We start from the raw sequence: 22234 nt of genomic DNA, 5'->3' as shown, positions 1-22234 counted from the left end.
TATACATACAGTCTACCGGTGCCGCTGGTTCAAGGAGTACCTGTCAGAGTCATTCCTGGGCAATAATCGGGAAAAGAAGGATCTAACGGTTTTGATTATAATGCAAATTTATGCTAATTTATTTGTGCCACACAACGTTTCGACCTAAATAGGTCTTTCTCAAGTGACTAGGCACTTGAGAAAGACCTATTTAGGTCGAAACGTTGTGTGGCACAAATAAATTAGCGTCGAACCAGTGAAAGGGCAGTTAAAATGTGGAATTCATTACCCATGGAGACTGTGATGGCGGATACAATAGATTTGTTCATAAAAAGGTTGGATGTCTTTTTAGAAAGGAAAGGTATACAGGGATATACCAAATAAGTATACATGGGAAGGATGTTGATCCAGGGATTAATCCGATTTGCCAATTCTTGGAGTCAGGAAGGAATTTATTTTTCCCCTTAAGAGATATCATTGGATGATACTGTATGACTATGGGGTTTTTTGTTTGCCTTCCTCTGGATCAATAAGAAAGTCTAGATATAGGATAAAGTATCTGTTGTCTAAATTTAGCATAGGTTGAACTTGATGGACGTACGTCTTTTTCTCAACCTCATCTACATTGTAACTATGTAACTATGTAACTACGAACCAAGCTATTTTGAGCTCTATGGACCCTCTGGTTCCTGAGATATTTACCGGTCGGTGAAAGGGGGGAATTAAATGGGCACGCCGCTGCTTTACAGCAACAGTCTGTGCTTTTCACAAACATGTTTGGGAGATATTTAATTTTTTTTTTATTATCTGACACAGACGATATGCAATCCCCCTATCACTGGATGTCCATACAGTATGCAATCTGATAGGGAATATCTGGGGCACTCCCTCGAATGAAAATGAATATGTCTTTTAGTCAGTGTCTTGAAATGTAAATGCTAAACACACTTTGAAAAACAAATGGTACAATACTGGCCCGGTAGTGTGTTGCTGATCAACCCAAAAAGAGGATCCTCCCTTGACCCTCATGAAACAATAGAAATAGAGTGCGGGGAGCGCGAGAAGAGAATGAACAATAATTAGTAACAGTGGTGCACTGATAAGAGAAATTAGAGCTCTCAGGGTGATGAGGGTGTGTGGAATAAAATATATATATGCTGTACTCACATGGCCGTGTGTGGGACTAACTCACAGAGTGGGTTCTTTGCACACAATGGTGCCTCCTTCCCTAAGCGGCAGAGTGGTCCTTCTGGATCTCTATATGGTGTATACGTAGACGCCCGGCGTCCTCACAATAGACTCAATGAGGATGACAGAAAGCCGCACAGAAGGTGCAAAAATTGCAATTTATTTGTTAAAAATAAGACTAACGAGTTACTCACATGTAAAACACATCTCTAGTACGCGCAGCCGCTTTCAGCATTTAGACACAGTGCGCTCCTGCTCCCGCTCGACAGGACTGGGTGCAAAGCGCTTGGAGAGGCTATGGAGGCCGTCAACGATAAAAAAACTAAACGTCCCAGCTGGAACAACGCGTTTCACATCATGTGATGCTTCGTCAGGTTCCTGCTGGAGACGTGTAGCGGGCGTGGCTTTTATACCCTTCGCAGGGATAGTATTCAATTATCAAAAACTTAATTACACATGATAATCATAGTAACGCACTAACCACCAATCTTGGCAGTTATAGTGGTTCTTTCAGACATCCATTAATGTAGTGTGGAATTACATACGCAGTAAATACTATGGTTGAATTGACTGTATTGGTTGGTCATAGTAATGATTAATCACATAGTGGTGAACATAAAAACATTTAGAAACCCGTCTTTAAAACTATGCATCTCCGACAGCAATTATATATGATACACATTCCGAAATCCTCTGTCAGTGGATATTTCAAATATTATTTGGGGTTTACACGTTTCATAAATACTATTATTAGAAACACTCAAGTCTAAAATAGTTATTTTGATGATTAATACAATAGAAAACATACCATTTGATCTGTATCATTCCAAACATTGAAAACATGTATTAGTATTCTAAGAATTGTATTGACAAGTCTTTTACAGTGCATATGTTAGACAGCCTCTGTATGTAAATATTCTTTTCAATGTGTTTAACCGAAGGCAGTGGTTTTGTATTGTAAATTGTATTGTAAAGAAGGTTTAATGACATTGGTTCATCCCTATTTTAGGGTGTGTAAACACATACAATAAATGAATGAATGAATAAATCTATACTATATTTCTAAGTTTGTTATTCCGTTTGTTTGTTTGTATGTCCGATGCATCGAAATCTCACAAACGGCACGACGTAGCACAACAAAACTTTTACTTGACATTGTGCTGCGGATTTGTAGGTCAAAACAACTATTTTGAGCTTCCAATATGACTCACCTCCCAAATTATGGACATTCTAAGTTTCCATCGGGTGTCCTGCAAATATGTTAGAGCAGGAGCGGGGGGCATGGCTACTAAGGGAGGGGGCGTGTCATTGGCTGGATCGGGGCTGTGTGTGTGTGTCTGTGTGTGTGCAGCTCTGGACAGTGAAAGTGCCTGCATTCTAATCAGCTGCTTTCCCTGTGGCTGATAATGTTAGGTAACAGTTAAACAGGCTACATGTGTACAGTACTGTACATATGTGTAAATAATTGGATCACAGAACAGGGAACTGGAGGATACATATAGAGATCTAAAGTTTCATTCATTTTTGGTGACTTTTTAAACTTTTGGAAATTGGTGAGGAGTGTATCCTACTTATGCCAGTTACAAGGAATGATTTGTGATTTGAAAGATTGGAAATATAGCAGTCAAAGTTGAACCAAGCCTGGGCATCACACTATACTGAGCCATTGTGGGATACTACCATATTATATTAGGACGAAAACTTCTGTACACAATATGAAACTAGTTTTCATAAAACAATGGATTTAGTCATTGATCTTATCCCACAATCTTAAATTATTCTAGGATGCTCCGCGTGCTACTTGAATAAAACCCTACTTAATTCAGATTGATAACTGTTTCAGTTTCCCTTCTGAAAATGTATGATATAACTTTTTAAGCAGTGAACGCGTTGAATAAAATAATTATACAGAATGCATAAAAGATGTTCCAACAAATGAAGCAACATAATTAAAAAAAGCATTAAAGCCCAGAATTATACATGAAACTAGGTGCCTATGTGGAAACCCTTGAGACTAGTTTCTGAGATGTGATGTGCTCATAGAAGACTTCACAGGGTGAATAGGGAAATCATGAAACAACTACATTAAATTGTACAGTACCTGTTGTTGTTGGTGTACAGCGGGATAATGCAGTCCTGAGATTTGCTGGTTCTGCTGCATTTTCTGAATTATGATCTTTTGCTGAAATACTGCTGGCACATTTGATGGTCTTGGCAGTGACTGGTTGGAGATAGCTTTGGCCTGTTGTGGTTGTTCCTGCTGCTGTTGCACTGCTACAGAGGTCTGTTGCTGTGTATATTGTAAAATCGGCTTGCTTTGCGAGCTCAAGACTGAAGGCACTTGCTGGTTGGTTTGATCTGGATTAAAATGAAACAAAGGCTTAGCATTGCTATGATGCTGCTCTAGGGTTGAATGATTGGTATTTATTGAGTTCTTGTTAGAATCCTGGGGCTTTTGTTGATTTATCATGCCAAGGTGGTTATTCTGCGAAGTGGTGTTAGGTTTGTAGAGGTAGTTACTTATCACTTTTGGTTGGCTTCCATTTATGGGAAGAGCACCCATGGATGTACTGTGAGGGCTTAACTGCTGCTGCCGAAAAGGACTTGGAACTTTCTCATGGCCAAGCGGTCTTGATGGAGGTCCTGTTGATGACACATTGGACCAGTTAGAGGAATGATTTGGCTGGTGTTGCTGAATTAGAGTATGCTGATGTCTGTTGGCTGCTATTTGTTTTAGCTGTTGTGCATGAGAGAGTTCCTGCCAGTTGGTCAAACTTCGGTTTGTAACAGAAGATACCTGCGGTTGAGACTGATTCTGGAGAGCTGAAGTGTTGGGTGAAGATGTCAAGGAAACACTGGACATTGAAAAGGGTGACCCTGTAGAAGAAGGCCTATTTTGTGGTGAACCAGCACAAGCAGAATTTAAACCAGGTGAATATTCACTTTTTATTACTATTTTATCCATGGGTAAGGATGATGTAGATGTGTTTCTCTGGTTTTGCTGCCCAAGGTCTATGTTGAAAGGGTCATCTTGTTTTATCGTTATATTGATCATATTCTGTAATTCCATATCACTCATTGGTGGCACTGATATATTAGTAAGTTCATTAAATAGCTCTTGAAGTTCTGCATCCATAAGCTGCTCCCCTACATCATCCCCATATCTGAATAGGTTTTCATGAGACATTTGAAGATCTAAGTGTTTACTACATGATAACGTTTCTCCTGGTTCCTTCTTGATATCTTTTAACGTTAAGTTAAACATGTCATTTGCATCACAGTTAGTGTTGTTTGCAGTCTTTCTGTGTAATCCGTGCTGCATTGGCATGGCTCCAGTAACTGACTGGATTAGTCCATCAGCAGCATGATATACATTTTGTCCTATTGGAATGCGCTCATTTACTCTTAATTTCTTAATATCAAGGAAAGAACTGTCAGAAATTCCATTGGATCTCTTATTGTGCATCGGAGAAACATTTACCACCAACTTCCTCTTCAAAGAGCCTTGAAGCTGAAAAAAGACAATGCAAACTGTTAGAACATTTACATTCAGAGATATTTCACATTTACTACGACAATGTTTAAGCATAAATAATAACGTGCAATAAATACCCCAATTCTGAGAATCAGTGATAGCAAACTGTAGGTTCATAATTTGTTCACGAGATTATAAGGTCTTTGGGTAAAAACCTGCACTTTTACGTTATTGATTCGTTTTATAAGAAATATTAATATTTGACATAGTTAAAAAAATATTTTAATCCATTGTACTGTGATAACAATTGCTTAAAATGTCCTTTGTTAAACTAAGGTCTGGGGATATGCACCAGGTGGGCATGAAAATGCAGATAAATGTACATTAAAGTGGCTTTACCTCTTGTTTTTTATTTATTTTTTACTAGGTTTGAAGGGGGTCACTGGACCTGAACCACACCAATTTCCGCTCCGGGTGCCCCCTTCTTCCCAAGATACTTACATCTGAAGGGGCTGCCATTAGCATCTCAGGCTGGGCACAGAAAATGACTTCCTGTTGGCCCTCATGCCGTGGGACCTTTAAACAGAAGTGAGATACCGGCATTACCGTTCAGATGTTAGTGTCTCAAGGAGCAGGACGTCCCCAGAGCTGAAATTAACGCGGTTCAGCTCAGCAGACCCCCTGCTTCCCAGCTAGGGGCAAATGTATATCTTTTAAATAGGCAAAGCTCCTTTAAGGTAAAATTATTTACACAAGTGCCAACATTGGTCTATTTTCACATTTGCAATAATAAAGAAAATCAATCGGGCCATAATTCCCTAAATTTGCTGGAAATCTGTTTGATTTATAAACTAAATACAAAAATGACAACAATAAGGTCACTTGAGTGTTTGTACACATTTGTTTGTACTACCTTCACATATGGCTCCATTTTAATATATTATACAAATTGATTAACAGCTTAATCTAGATCACTCAGTCGCAAGTTGGAAGGAATGCTAAATGCTAATTTTACAGCCTAATAAGCAAAATCGTCTTATCTGCCAAATGTACTGTAATCAGTCTGATTACTGATTGAACGAAAGAGGAAGATGGGGAATGGAGCAGGTTTGGACCAAAGCTACATATCCAGACAAACAAAATCCTGCTTTAAGTCTTAGGAATAAAACTTGTTATTAAGGTCTTTAGTATGCAGTGAGAGTTCCGTGTCCTTTGTTTACCAAGAGTAAAGTTTTTTTCTAGTCATTATGTTGTTACTGAAGAAGGTGACGACTGGTAGTGATATGAGAAACCTTCCCTGGGCTCTGATCTGAGAATCTCAAAAACTTGAAGACCGCCTTTCTTCTTCTTTTTTAAACTTACAGTGTATGTTATATAAATCAACAAAACATAGTGTAACAGAAAAAAATCCAAATCAGTATAGAACAAATGTCAAGAAATACAGGTAATAAACCTTGTGATAGAACACAGGAGAAACATCAACACCGAGAACAACAACAGCACAAATAAGTAAACTAAAGAGACGAGAACATTTTTTTTTAACAAGAACTATAATGTAGTAATAAAATAGCAGCTAGCGAATCTACATAGTACTACAGATGGGAACGGTAATGAGAGGGAATTAGCTGATTAAACAGTTTTTATAGGAAAGGATAAATACTACCCTTGTTATGCACATTTAATTATGCATCTCTGCTGGTAGTCTTCCGAGCGAAGAAGACTAATTTATGAACTAAATAAATAACGTTAAATAGAATATGTTTTTAATTAAGTCCTTTATTGTAGTCATTGTTTAATTCTTGTTTTCATTCATGTTTGGCGGGCTGATGAGGATCAGCACCGTGTTGGGCAGGAAACACATCCTGCAATAATGTCAGTAATGTTATGTAACGCATGCATCTATTTATTTGGTCAATAGCATAATACCCGTTCTCCGCATGTGTTCAATATAGTTCTTACATACTGTGCACCTCGAATGCGCAGACATTCAATGACACGTATTGCCGTTATAACCACATTTTATATAAACTTGCATGCTCAGAAATGTTATGAAACTCCTATGTGCTTGAGCCAGGTCTCATAGAAATATATGCATAACGTACAATGTAATTCATGCACTACACTACTGTATTTCTTCTATATTATTAATATATAACATTATCTTTTTAGCGGTGAAAGTGTCCAAGAGCCAGCCCGAAGAAGATGTCGGTTGAAGAAGATTGTACATTTGGAAAAAGATTGAAGAAATTTGTATTATTGTATTTTCACAAAGTAATTTACTGTAATCTGATAGAAAATTGTATTTCATATTTTAAAATACTTTGTAGTCATCTGAAGTTTTTAGGGGAATAAGTGGTGGGTTACATTTAAATATATGGGCTATCATATCGTATCGTACGAAATGAACGGGAATAATGGATCCAGGCGAAAGTAAATGATGCTTTATCTGTACATACAGTACATGTAACCATGTGTCCTTCCAGAAGAAGTAGAAAAAGCCATAAAATACATAAAGAATAAAAAGGTTCCCAAGGATTTAGAATTACAACTGAAATCTGGAAAGATGAGGAAGAAGTGAGAAACACCTTGCAAAATTATTTACATGCTGGTTGAAGAACAGTAATATTCCAGGATAGAGTAATGCCATAGTTATCGTTATTCAAAAGGAAGGAGACAAAGAAGACCTCAAGAACTGCAGTCTACTTCTAATCATGTTTTTTACAAAGATACTCTCTAAACAACTTCAACAAGCAGGATTTAGAAGTCGATGTAACATAATGGGCCACATGCAAGTCGTACAAGAAGTGATTTCCTGAAGTAATTAATATTATCTACCACTAAGGATTCATAAATTACGATAAAAGCGTTAGTTTCTGTGTATTCTTCAGCCGTTTTACATCCACTGAGTTAAAGAAGTGTACATTGATATTATAAGGAACATATACGAGAATGCCACATCAAGCATCGGCCTTTAAAAAGATACAAGCAAGATAAGGATTAGCAAAGGGTGTGCGACATGGGGATACCATGTCACTAAAGCATCCCACAGCCACACTTTAAGAATTGTTTGAGACATTGAAGTGGGAAGAAAAAGGAATCACAATGATTGTTGATTACTTAAGTGACCTATGGTTCGGAGATGTCCAGAAGACCTACAAAAATAAAAATCAGAGCACTTGCCGAAGCCAGTAAGAAGGTCGGCCTCAATGTGAATCTCAGCAAGAGCAAAGTGATGTTCAAAAAATCTGTTGACCCTTCCAAGATTTAAATAGATATAGAACGTTGCATACGTTGTCTATCTTGGCCAGGAATTGTCAATGGATGGGAATCATTCAAATGAAATCAATAGGAAAATGAGAATGGGCTGGAGCTCATTTGTAAAAAACAAAACAAAAAAAAACAACTGTAGCCAGGGTCCCTCTGGCCCCCCTGTCTGCAGGTTTCTTTCCCCCTTGCGTGTGTACTGTTGCGCGTTCCCGGGGGCTCCCGGTGGCAGCTGCGGCAGGACGCCGCCATGTTTAATGTGTTCGCGGATGTGTGGAGGCTTGCGCGTAAGCAGAGCAGTCGCGGCAGCCATGTTGAGGTTGGCGCGGGAGTTCGCGCCTGTGCAGTGCAATGCACAGAGGTTGGCAAGCATAGAGGTGGCCATTACATGTGTGCAAGAGCTCTTGGAAGCTGCGCACGCTCAGTTAAGAGTAGCGGCGGCCATTACAGCTTCAGACATGTGCGGTAAAGAACGCGCACGCGGTCCCCATAGGAAAGAGCTGTACCAAGAACTACAATTCCCAGCAGCCTCTGGAGACTGCACTTTCACCCTGGTCAGCAAAGACCATACAATGTTGTGTGCAGACAGGGGATTGTCAGTTGGATCCACGAAGCGATTGGGGAAGGTAGTGTACAGAGAGCAGTGCTTTGCTGTACTAGACCACAAACACCCCCAGGCCAAGGTAGGCCCCACTAGGTTAGTGGGTAAGTTCATAGGAAAGGCCCCTTAGGTAGGGACACTGCCCTCATCTGAGTCTGAGTCTTGTCAGTGACACAGCTGCAGTGCTGTGGGCTCTGACAAGAAGAGGCAGTGTGGCTTGCAGTGCAGCCACAGTAGTTAGTTTGGCAGTTTCAGGGAAGGCCCCTTTCAGTGCAAGGGGGGGTTGCTTTCTATAGTACCCAGTTCTATGTGATATCACCGGTGCCAGTTGCACTCAGTGATCGCGGCCTGCGTCTGGGCTCAGACCGGCTGCAGCAATAGACATTCCAAAGGTGGATCACTCCATGCGGGAGTCACCCACCGCCAGGCAGAGTTGCAGGACGTCACAGAGGAGATCGCAGAGCAGCGGATCCTTTGTGAAGAATCTGCAGCCTCAGGTGCTGGAGCACTGGGCAGGTACAGTCAGTCATCAAGTGCACCAACTTTACCAACAGTCACTCACTTGGGGTATTGTGGGACATTTGGGACTATTGATATAACGTGTGGGGTACAAAGCCCTGCGTGGTGACCGGGTAGTTGTGCCTATTAGTGTTATAGAGGGACACTGTCAATGTCATATTGTTGAAGTATGTTGTGTTATTTGCCATATAGTAAACCCCTTTTAGCCATAACCTTTGGTGTGGGCTGGTTACTTTATGGATGTTCCTATGTGAGGTCCACTCTACACTCCTAGAAGCTCCCATAGGTGGAGGCGCTGACAAGAAACGTTCCAGAGGATTCACCCCGGGCTCTCACTAGCGGAGGCTCAGACCTCCTGTGAGCCTGACAGGTATATACTGCACCACACCTGGTAACATATAGATTCCCCCTCACATACACTCTATATGCGATTGGGTGGGGGAATACCCGTTACACAACCTTTTGAGAAAATCTTCCAAAAGGAGTAATCCATTTCAGTTTTTTTTCTTCATTTCTTATTGCAGGATTGAAGCATGGGTCTCCCCCCGGTGCTGAACTCCATTAATTTCAGCTCCGGGGACCTTCTGCTTCCAGAGATGTTTACCTCCAAAGTGGGTGCAGGTATCTCTGCAGTTTTCTGTAGTTTAAAGCCCCCGCATCACGTGGGCCAATAGGAAGCCACACCCGGTGAAAAATCAGCCTTAATGTGAACCCTGGAGTGGCTACCGGCGCTTACTATGGAGAAAAGCACCTTCAGAAGCAGGGGGTACCCAGAACTGAAATTAATGGGGTTCAGCTCTGGAGACACCGTGCTGGAATCCTGTATTAAAAAATTAAGAAAAAAAGGCTAAGATTGCCTCTCTAAGAAGAAAATGTTCAACCAGTGTATACAGTGTATGTTCAATGCTCACATACGGATGTAAAATTGAACCCTAAATGCAAAGCTAATTCAGAAGCCCAATCTGGAGGTGCTAATAAGCGGGCTCCTGTCTTTAAATCAACATTCATACCAATCACAGAGGAACAGGGCATCATCTGAAGTAATCAGTGTAAGTACAATGTAACTTTAAAATATATATCACATAATAAAACTAACTACAGATGTAGCAAAGCTTAAGGTTTCCGGCACCGGGGTAAATGGCGGTCATGCAACCACCGCTGCCCTGGCGCCAGAGGATTAACACTGCGGGTGAACCGATCCAGAAGCATGGCCCCAGCTGTGGCAGACGGTCTCCAGAGCCAGTGCTTTCTGCTTTTCCAGTCTCGGCTCCGGAGAGAGTAAGTCTTCCTACATCTGTATATACAGTAGAAACAGCAAACAATAATGAAAGTTACGTTTTTACTGATTACTATAGATTGAGCCCTTTTCCTATGTGCAAAGGATGTTAGCAATGAGTTCTCACTCTGGGTAGAAGAAACTATCATCAAAGAGAAAATATCACTGTGTGGAGTGCAAACAGTCAGCCAGGAACAAACAACATACTTCTCTACGGTGAATTCTGTGAAATTTAGCTTGGGAATCGAGGGTTTTTAAAAAAAAAATTTTAGAACATTTCCTCCAACCATAGATACGTTTACAATCTTTGAGGCTGAAGTGCACAGAAACTGTTAGCATTTATTCTCGTAAGACCTGAAGTAGTAATATGATATAAGCTTTGGGAAATGGAAAATGCTCCCAAATGCCGTCATGATGAGAAAAGAATTTGAAAGATTTCGGATGGAAAGTGTAATTAGGCTGATGGTAAACGACACCGAAACACTAAGATCTAATAACTGCAAATTTGTTACCAAATATTTTAATTAGTAGATTTAATGAGCAGGAGATATACAATAGTGGGGAGTATTGAAAGACGGCAAAAGTCCAGTCAATGGGTTCAGTTTATTATTTTATCTTTATATTGTTCTATTACTAAAGTACAAGAGTAGGAAATATAAACCATGGTAGGGAATCCTTTCTCCGGCTAGCCTGAAATCTGGTGATGTTCTAGGAGGCATGCAGAGGCAGTAGCAGAAACCGCAATTACTGTACTATATGGATTTCCGTGCCTAGGAGAGGGAATAAGTGTCTTTGGTTAGTGTAGAAATAAGTATTCAGATGTCTGATTGACAGTATTTCTACAAGAAGTTTACAGCAATCCAGTGCAAGAGAACAACATTTCTGCTGTAGCATGCAGTGTTTCCATTTAATTATAGAATTATTCAATAATTCTTTAATTCTGAAAATAAGGATCTATTGTCTATTAAAGTAACTCTCTCTGAATTCTGAATGGGGAAATCCTGGTCATCGTTTCAGATTTTTGCCTTTTTTTCTTCCAACTGGTTTATTTTATTTAGTTACAGCAGAGGTTAAAGCAGGGGTGTGCAATCTTTCCCTGCTGCGCCCCCCTGCCTGCTTCCCTCCCTGCTCGCGGCCCCTCCTCCTTTACCTTGTCTCCGGCTCTCGGCGTCAAATGACGCCACAGGGTCACGTGATGTCACGTTGCTATGCGTGTCAGTTGAGGCCGCGTTGTCGTCGAAGACAAGGTAGTGAAGTTGCAGAGGCCTCACGCGGTCCCCCGGCATTACTTTAAATGCCTTGGAAGAAGAGCGAGGGGCCTCTGCAACCGCCGCGCCCTCCCCCGAAAAATCTTGCGCCCCCCAGTTTGTGCACCAATAGGTTAATGGATATAGAAAGGAAAAAAGGGTGAGGCAAATTAGAACAGTAAATGTAGTGTAACACCAACCAATATACTGTGCAGAACACAGAATTATACAATACAAATATAACTTTAAAAGGTATAGAGGGAGTTGGGAAGGATGATCCAGTAGCAACCTCAAGTATAGAAGTCAAAATCGGGGTGCAGCAAGTTAGTCTTGTTTCACCAGTCTAGTCAATATGTAACCCAGGCGAAGCCCATTCCCCAAGGACCAACTATCCAAAGACTTGGTTACATGGGTTTCTGAGTCTTTTTAAATTTGGAGAGAGAATAAATCACAATAATTGTTACTTTCTCCATACTCAGACTTTGCCATATATACGGTTTTAACCTGAGGTATCTTGGGTACAGATTGTCTCCATGACACAGCGATGTTTATGCCGCATCTTGCAGATGAGAGAATGTGGATGATTGATTTATTATGTTTCTTAGGGACCTCAGTACAGTAGATGGTTTATTTAGCAGAGCGAATAAAGGACTATTAATAATAATAATTGTGCCATCCAAAAGGTATTCCTGAATATTATCCTGATCTAGACACTAAAATACAAATCAGAACAACTATGCCTCCAATGACAAAACTACTGCAGTCCTGCATTTTATTCCTACAGGGTAATTTCAGGGTACAGTAGCTGTTTCTGAGGGCACTTCCCAACCTGTTTGTTTTCACTTTTTGAAGAAGGTATTGCTCTCTAGAATTGCAGAGTAAGTGAGTACTGCAGTATTAGGTGATACCTTTTTTTATTTGGACAAACAATTGATACTATAAGACAAACTTTTGGGAGTTCTCCTCTTTTCCTCAGGTCAGCAATATTGATTTACAGAGATTCCATGAGCTTAACACAAACGTAAAAAAACAAAAAAAAAAACAAGATAGTCATCAAAGGCAGATGATGCAGAGAAGAATTAAACAGTCAGGGAAATAAATGGATGAAAGGGACAGTGACACGCAATCTGATTGGTTGGTGTACTATGTGACAGGTTCAATTTTTTTTAAAGGATGTGATCATCTTAAAGGGAGGGAAACCAGCCAATCAGGTAGTATATGCTTCAATTCCTTTAAAATGATGTCACTTCAACAATAAATAAATAAATGGAAGCCATCACATGGTATACCCACCAATCGGATTGGTAGATATACCATGTGATGCCTTTCATTTTGACGTCATCAAAAAGGGAGGGAAGATAGCCAATCAGGTAGCATGCCTCCCTCCCTTTTTTGTGACGTCACAACACTCCAAAAAAGGATTTTTAATGGACTCAGCTGCTATATATTTGTTACTGTGGCAATGACATGCGACTGTATATAACCAAGAAGAATGTCTGCGGTAAATATCCCCTAATGAAATCACGGATTGTGATGAAGAACGTTCAGTCAGGAGTGGAAGAGGTGGAGCATGTCATCGGAGATGTGAGAGCAGTGGAACGCAGCGGGGTATTCAGCCTCTATCACTCGCTACAAGACTGGATCCAGCTTTTGAGATCACGGCAACCACCCTTCTTAGGAGCGATTTTAAAACGTATATGTTCTATTTTCTTTTATAAAATTGTTCCGCTGTGGAGCATGCGCTTCTTATTCAGGTGCGCTGACTCCCTAGATTAGTGTAAGGATCCGGGAGTCACGCCGCCCTCGGCGCGCTCCCGCCTTACCTTCTGCGAACTCCACGCTTCCGGCTCCAGGCGGCACGTCCGCAAGACCCGCGCCTGCTCTCAGCAGCGCTACGTGCAGGTGCGCATCCAGCTCTCTGCCGAGGACGGAGTCGGAGGGTCCCGCCTCCGGATTGCACTCGCCCATCAATGGCGCATGGCGCGCACAAGCTCCGCGTCAGACACAATCAGCTGCATAGCCAGCACCTGTCTCCTGCACCTCTGCCTATCCCCGCTCCCGCTGAGGACGCACCTCCGCTCCGCCTCTCCTATCATTGGTCCCTCACTTCCTTATATGCTCAGCTGTGCCACTAGCACATTGGCTGAGCATAGTTATTGTTACGTTGCTGTTCTCCTCTTCTCTGCCTCCTCAGTCTTGCCTTGCTGAACCTTGCTCTGTGTACCGATCCGGCTTTGATTTTGGTCTCCGCACCTCTGTACTTCTGACCCCGTCTATCTCTGACGATCCGCAACTCTCCAACCCTGACTTTGGCACTCGGATAACGACCACTCTCCACTCACCAATCCCGACTATGGCTAATAGTACCTCCAACGATCCAAACCTCTCCTACCGAGACCCTGGCAAGTATAATGACGATCCGTACCTCTCCAAACCCGACCCGGCTACCTTGACCAACCTACACTCCAGATGCACCCTCGTGGCTGTGGGTGGTGTTTCTACCCATTCCCATCTCAGTCTTGGGGTCCCGTCTTGTTTGTGGTGAGCACAGCGTGATAATTAGAAACTGATTGTTGGAATCAGTTCTACTAATCTTCACATTAACCTGTGGATTTGAAAATCTAACATGAGATTTTTGTGAGTGTTGATATACTATTATTGGACTAATTATTAACTTTATTTATAACTGTAACGGTGTTTCCCCACCCTCTGGTAGATCTCGTTGTTACCAGTTGTATGGTGCATGCTACCTGCTGGCTCACAGAATGCAGAGTTGTCTGCCGATGGTTGTCGGGACTACAGGACAGGCTTCTGGGGTATATACCCAACATTTACTCCATGGTACACAGCGTCTCCATCTGCCATAAGCTCCAGATATATAGAGGCAATCTCCTACAGTAGAAACGGTTACCTCTCCCCTTAGTAAAATCACACACCAGGCAGGAGGTAAATTCAACTGGAACGGATTTACTCCTGTACACACACAGCACACGGCAGCCCAATACAGACTCTGTTCTGATCTTCAAACTTGGGATGGTCCCTGGACCTTCACTACGGGTCAAGGGCCCCACATTATCCCTGCTCTTCCCCAGCCCTCTAGCTGAAACAGAGGAAAGGGTAATCATTCACTCTCCCCCTTAGGTAAGAGGACCATGGCCTGCCAGTGCATGGCACAGATACCTTGTCTCTCTCAACGGTAGAGACACTACTGAATTTGGGGTTGCCTTTGTTGACAGGCTAGTTGGTAGCACTATTTACTGTGGTGGAAAAAGGTGATATTAGGCCAGGTTTAGGGGAAAATATGAGTAGTTCAGTTCTAGACAAAATTAAGTTTAAGGTGGCAGAGTGCTAACAACGAGGTTATAGCCAGGAGGCATTAGAGACTTGGGACTGTATTGCAGGTGTGAGGGAAGTGGTGGATAGATAAAACTATGTAGAGATGATACCTAAGGTCAAAAGAGTTTCTAGGTCATCAAGTGATAGTGTGTAGAGAGAGAAAAATTAAGGTCCCAGATCAGAGCCATGAGGTACACCAGCAGACAGATGAACAGGAGATGAAGACAAGTTAGCAACAGAGACTGAAAATGTGCAATGGGATATGTAGAGAACCAGGATAAAGCTTTGTTGTGGATACTAGAATATGCAGAAGAAGAGAGTGATTGACAGCATGGAAGGCAGCAGAGAGATCGTGTAGGATACGTAATGAAAAATGACCATGGAATTTTGATTCATGTACATCATTGGCTACTTTAGTAAGCACAGTCTCTGTTGAGTGAGCTGAATGAAAGCCAGATTGTAAAGGGTCCAGGAGGGCACGGAAATTAAGAAAGTTGATCATACAGAAGAACATGAGACATTCTAGCCATTTGGAGGCAAAAGGCATGAGGGATACAGGGCTGTAGTTAGTAAGGCAGTAGGGTCTTGGGTATTTATGAGTATAGGTGTGACGACTGCATACTTAAAGGATGAGGAGAAAGTGCCTGATGCCAGAGCGGAGTTGAAGATGAGGTGGGGACAAAGACAGGAGCAAGAGTTCTGATAAGGTGTGAGAGGATGGGATTGGGAGGGCATGTGGTAGTGAGAGAAGTAAACATCAGCTTAGAAACTCCCAACTCTGCTACAGGACAAAAGGAGTTAAGAGTGGAAAAAGAAGGTTTAAGTAGAAGCAGAGAGAAGGGGGAGGGACAGAAGGAATCTCATTATGGATAGCATCCACCTAGCCTTTAAAGAGGTCAATGAAGGTTTAAGGAGAAGTAAAGTAAGGACGAGAAGTAGAAGGTTGGAGGAGGGAGTCAAAAACAGAAAAGACGGCATGGATTGGATTTGTGAGTGTTGATGAGTGAGGAAAAGTCATTTTTTTTGCTTTAGAGAGCTGAGTTCAAACAGGAGAGTATACATTTACAGTGCAGAAAATCAGTGTGAGTGTGAGATTTTCTTTATAGGAGTGAGTTCAAGTGTGAAGGAGGCATGTTTGGGAGTTTAGCCAAGACCAATGGGCTAGAGGGATGGGTCTGTCGGAGCCGAGAAGGGGCATATAGATCAATAGAGGAGGAGAGCATAGAGTGGTAAAAGGTGACTAGATTGTCAGGTTCAGAGGAAAGAAAGAGATAAGAGGTGTGTGTTCAGGATAGATGCCCGAGCACACAGGTCAATGGAGCAAAGGTCTCCAAGAGTAGCGAGTAGAACAGATAGTGATGGGGGGCTGAGGGGAATGAGTAGTGGTGAATGATAGGTGATGATCAGAGGACAGGTGGGGTAAGAAAGTTTTTAGTAAAGACACTGTGTAAATAGTGACTCTCCTTGTGGGTGTTGGAATTGGTTAATTGGTGGAGGCCAAAGGAGGAGGTTAAAGAGAGACGGTGAGATGCCCAGAATTTACTAAATTAAATGAAAATGTGCAAGACTAGAAATAACATCCCTTGGCTGCTTATATGTTTTTTCAGTGACTGAAACATATATTTATTAATGCCCAGAGAGTGATAAAGACACTATTTTACATCCTAAATTGCATTAACAATGTGATTAAGTATTTTTTTTAAAAATGTGAGACCAATACTTTAAATGTGACATACAGTTAGGTCCGGAAATAATTGGACACTGACACAATTTTCATAATTTTTGCTCTGTATGCCACCACAATGTATTTGAAATGAAATAACTGAGATGCAATAGAAGTGCAGACTTTCAGCTTTAATTCAAGGGGTTGAACAAAAATATTGTATGAAATATATAGGAATTACAACCATTTTCATACACAGTCCCCTTATTTCAGGGGCTCAAATGTAATTGGACAAATGAACACAATCATAAATAAAATGTTCATTTTTAATACTTTGTCGAGAATCCTTTGCAGGCAATGACTGCTTGAAGTCTGGAACGCATGGACATCACCAAACGCTGGGTTTCCTCCTTTGTGATGCTTTGCCAGGCCTTTACTGCAGCTGTCTTCAGTTGCTGTTTGTTCGTGGGTTTTTCTGCCTTAAGTTTTGTCTTCAGCAAGTGAAATGCATGCTCGATCGGGTTGAGATCAGGTGATTGACTCGGCCATTGCAGAATATTCCACTTCTTTGCCTTACAAAACTCCTGGGTTGCTTTCGCAGTATGTTTTGGGTCATTGTCCATCTGTAAAGTGAAGCGCCGTCCAATCAACTTTGCTGAATTTAGCTAAATCTGAGCAGACAATATATCCCTATACATTTCAGAATTCATCCGGCTGCTTCTGTCTCTGTCACATCATCAATAAACACTAGTGACCTAGTGCCATTGTAAGCCATGCATGCCCATGCCATCACACTGCCTCCACCGTGTTTTACGGATGATGTGGTATGCTTCGGATCATGAGCCGTTCCAAGCCTTCTCCATACTTTTTTCTTCCCATTATTCTGGTACAGGTTGATCTTAGTTTCATATGTCCAAAGAATGCTGTTCCAGAACTGGGCTGGCTTTTTTTAGATATTGTTTGACAAAGTCTAATCTGGCCTTTCTATTCTTGGGGCTTATGAATGGTTTGCACCTTGTGGTGAACCCTCTGTATTTGCTCTCGTGAAGTCTTCTCTTTATGGTAGACTTGGATAATTATATGCCTATCTCCTGGAGAGTGTTCTTCACTTGGCTGGATGTTGTGAAGGGGTTTTTCTTTACCATAGAAAGGATCCTACGATCATCCACCACTGTTGTCTTCCGTGGATGTCCTGTTGTCTTCCGTGTGTTGCAGAGCTCACTAGTGCGTTCTTTTTTCTCAGAATGTACCAAACTATTGATTTGGCCACTCCTAATGTTCCTGCTATCTCTCTTATGGTTTTTGTTTTTTTTGTGCAGCCTAAGGATGCCCTGTTTCACTTGCATTGAGAGCTTCTTTGACCGCATGTTCTGGGTTCTCAGCAACAGCTTCCAAATGCGAATGCCACACCTGGAATAAACTCCAGACCTTTTACCTGCTTAATTGATGATGAAATAACGAAGGAATAGCCCACGCCTGTCCATGAAACAGCTTTTGAGTCAATTGTCCAATTATTTTTGGTCCCTTGAAAAAGAGGGGGCTACATATTAAAGAGATGTTATTCCTAAACAATTTCTCCAATTTGGATGTGAATACCCTCAAATTAAAGCTGATATACTGCACTTTAAGCCCATATTCATTATTTAACTGTAACTTGAATTTATTTTGGTACACAGCCAAAATAACAAAACTTGTATCGGTGTCCAATTATTTCCGGACCTAACTGTATGTCAGCAATATTAAGAGATGTAAATTGAAAGGCAAAGCATAAGACCAAACAAGTAATTTGCTTCGCTGGTAAATTAGTCATATGCTGGTTTTGCTTTTCTTAATTAATCAGATAATCTGATGCATACTGTAGTTAAAATGTAAACACATATTATTTGTGTTCTTATTCAGCCCTACATCTTTTATGGTCTCTCACCAGCTGCATATTATACGGCATAAATGGACATCTGGCATCTGGTGAGGTGTTTAGAGTAAAAACACATTTAGATTTTGGCACCCATGTGAACTATCAAATCCAGTCCACCATCAGTAACAGCTGATGTATAGTATTGTTCTTCCTCAAGAATAGATGCTGTAATAATGAAATAATGATTGGTTCAAACAAAAACTTCAGTTCCTTGTCCTGTTTCTGCTAACTTTTTCCATTACAGTGGCACAAAGGTTTGATGGGGAATACCACATTTGGCCCTTATGTAGCACACTTATTTGACGACAGTTCCTAAACAGAAAATATAGTTGGCCCCAAAAACATAAGGTTCAGTGCAGAAAGATTTTTCCTCTTCTAAAGAGTTGCATTATCGTTCTTCTGTCTTGTTTTGCAATTTTCATAATTATATCTCAGATCTCATTAGAAATGGGCGGATTTTTTTTTGCGGATTTGGATCCGCAGCAGATTGTCCGGTTCCTTTGGTCCGCGGATTTCAGTGGATCAATGTCAAAAAGGGCGATTCGCGTTTTGCGGATTTAAAAAAAAACTATTATTACCAATTCACTCCGGGGATTCTGCAACTCGTGGATGGATTCTTAAGAATCAACCAACGGATGGCTGAATTCGCGGAAGGGATTCTACGTATCCGTCAACGGGTTTTATCCAGTGGCGGATTTTGATGAATCTGTTTGCGGATTTCTGTTTTCGGGAGAAAATCCGGGAAACTAATTTGGGTGGATTCGCCCATCTCTAGTCCTTATAACATTTGATATGTCTATGCATGACCCTGAAAGTTGAACAACACCTAAAAATCAACAGTTCTATCCTAGATTACAGTAAATTAAGAGGAAACTGTAAGGAATCCACACCTCAGTTTGCTGTTTGCCTTGCCTTACAGACCTGTGCAGCCCTGGAACACTGATCCTGATATTTACTGCAGCTTCACCCTGGGTTCACTCATTAAAGCAATGCTGTCACACGCCCCTTCTGCTATTGGTTCACTGACCTTTAAAGACAGCCTTCTCACAATGCTCCCTGCCGAGCATAGTCCTTCCTGGATGTCACAAGTGTTCTGCCACAAGCCCTAAGGCTTGGCTCTGTTGTGTACTAATCTCTCTAGTTCTATTCCCTAGTTCACGCAGGGGTCTGTTCCTGTCTCCTGTGCTGAAGCGGAGTACTCTTCATGTTAACTTCAGATCCCTCTTTCCTGAGGCCAGCTGCTAGTCGCACGCAGCGGCCTGTTCCTGTCTCCTGTGCTGAAGCTCTCTCCAGCTCCCTGTTTCCTGAGGTCTGCTATCCTTCTACGGCAGAGCCGATCTACTGGTTCCTGGGGCCTGCTGCTCATTCTCCATTGCAGAGGTCGTGTCTGGGTTCCTGTGCTGAAGCGGAGGATTCTCCAGTGCGTACTTCAGCTTCCAGTTTCCTGAGGCCTGCTGTCCTTCCCTTGAAGAGGCCGGTCTACGAGTCCTGAGGTCTGTAGCTCTCTCTCTCCTTGCACAGGCCAGCTCTGGACTCTTGCGCTGAAGCACTGGTTTACCAGTGCTGCCTGGCAGTGTGCCCATTCCGGTCTGCCTATCCCTTCCTGAGACCAGTACTATGTGCCATGGTCGCCGCACGCGCAGAACCCACGCCCGCGCTCACGCTCCTAAGCTGAAGCGGGGAAGTTCTGATTACCTGTTGCCGAACTCCTGCTTGAATAACGTTTATCCTGAGCTCTCCAGTCCTGACCATGGCTTGTCCACTGATGATGCTACCTTCTCCAGTCCCGACCCTGCAACGTACGACTACGAACTGCGCAATCCGGATCAGCCTGCGCGGTCTAAGGTCGGTGCTTTTACAGCCCCACCTCAGCCACGCGATCTGACCCAGGTTTGTGGCGAGCACAACCATGACAGAAACGTTGTTCTAGACTGTGCATTAAAAGTATACAGTAAATGGCATTGTTTCCAGGAAGATTTAATCTTTGGCATTGATGCTGGGTGCTAACCTTTGTAAGGCTAAGGCCCCGCTCCCAGAGTCAGCGCACCCGCACTACTGACAGGCGGTGCGCTGAGATACACAGACCGCGATATGCGGTCTGTAGGGAGCGGGAGCCGGAGCGGGAGGTGGGAGGTTTGACAGGGAGGGGGGCGTGGCTTGAGCGGAGGGACCCGCTACTCTCCCCCCCCCCTCCCTCCACGGACTGCAGGAGGGAGCTGCTACTCTCCCCCCACTCCCTCCACGGTCTGCATGAGGGACCCGCTACTCTCCCCCCCCTCCCCGGACTGCAGGAGGGAGCTGCTACTCTCCCCCCACTCCCTCCACTGGCTGCAGGAGGGACCCGCTACTCTCCCCCCCTCCCTCCACGGACTGCAGGAGGGAGCTGCTACTCTCCCCCCCTCCCTCCACGGGCTGCAGGAGGGACCCGTTACTCTCCCCCCCCCCTCCCTCCACGGACTCGGGCTGGAGCACTCATACATACACACATACACACACAGGCAGGCACTCACGCACTCATACACACACACGCGCGCACACACATGCAGGCACTCACGCACTCACACACACACAGACAGAGGCAGGCACTCAGGCACACACACACACACACAGACAGGCACGCACGCACGCACTCAGACACACACACAGACAGGCACTCACGCTTTCACTCCACACTCCTCCCCGCTCCCGGAAGCCTCTCCTCCTCCCGAAGCCTCCCCTCCCCATTGGCTCACAGCCACACCACGTGACGCGTCAACGCTAGGAAACACCATTCTCTTGTGTCTCCTAGCGGCTGACGCGCCACAGCGTGTAGTCAGCTGTGCTGCCAGGGGGGACCGGGACCGGCTCGCGAGGATTCCCCTGCTGGTGGGGAACTCGCTACATTGCCGCCCGCGCCAACGAGCGCAGCGGGACCGAGGCCTAAGTGTGATGTTGAGGCTTGTCTGTAGCCGAGACCACCCCCGAATTTCTATAGTCCATGAAATATCTTTAATAAATAAACTTCTAATCTAGAGTCATTCCAGTATGTATAAAGCTCAAAACTCGACAGTTAAACATTCTTTAAAACTAAAAGTTTCAAGCACCCATTACACAATATGCCCAGCAACGTAATAAGGAACGAATAAAGAAAGATCAAAATACGTTCTGTGATGCACTTACATACTGTAGGTGCTTATTGATACGTTTATTAAGAATGTATCTAGCAGATACTCAGCTGAAGGCTGTCTATATTCTCCTAAAACAGTGGTTCCCAATATTTGTAAACTGCTCCCGCAAAAGTATTTGTTTTACTTTTGGGATCCCCTTCTGTATTTAGTGTGCAAAGGATGATAACCATGGTTTGGGTCCCCAAAATGTCCTAGGTCAGGGTTTCACAAACTTTTTTTTCCGCGACCCGGTTATTTTTGAACTTCTCCTTCGTGACCCACTAAAAATGTTATCGCCTATACTGGCCTATAGGGCCTGCACAGACACACACAGCCACTGATACACACACACACACACACACACACACACACACACACACACACACACACACACACACACACTGATACACACACACAGCCACTGATACACACACACACACGCAGCCACTGACACACGCAGCCACTGACACACACTGATACATACACACAGCCAGGGGGCCAGGGGCACTTGGGTGGGTGGGAGGGAGGGAGGGGGCCAGGGGCACTTGGGTGGGTGGGAGGGGGCCAGGGGCACTTGGGTGGGTGGGAGGGGGCCAGGGGCACTTGGGTGGGTGGGAGGGAGGGG

General features: G+C 43.1%; 1 protein-coding gene across 1 annotated transcript in view; it reads right to left on the bottom strand.

The window, feature by feature from the left end:
• The window catches only part of MAML2 (mastermind like transcriptional coactivator 2), a 277427-nt gene that overhangs the window by 125775 nt on the left and 129418 nt on the right, over positions 1-22234 (bottom strand). Inside the window, exon 3 of the mRNA XM_075592459.1 lies at positions 3269-4678. Within this exon, the coding sequence (XP_075448574.1) occupies positions 3269-4678 (1410 nt within the window). The remainder of the gene's footprint in view (positions 1-3268; positions 4679-22234) is intronic.

Source organism: Ascaphus truei, chromosome 3, assembly GCF_040206685.1.
Source record: "Ascaphus truei isolate aAscTru1 chromosome 3, aAscTru1.hap1, whole genome shotgun sequence".
Lineage (NCBI taxonomy): Eukaryota > Metazoa > Chordata > Amphibia > Anura > Ascaphidae > Ascaphus > Ascaphus truei.
Note: the sequence above shows the minus strand (reverse complement) of the source record. Positions and strands in the feature narration are given on the sequence as shown.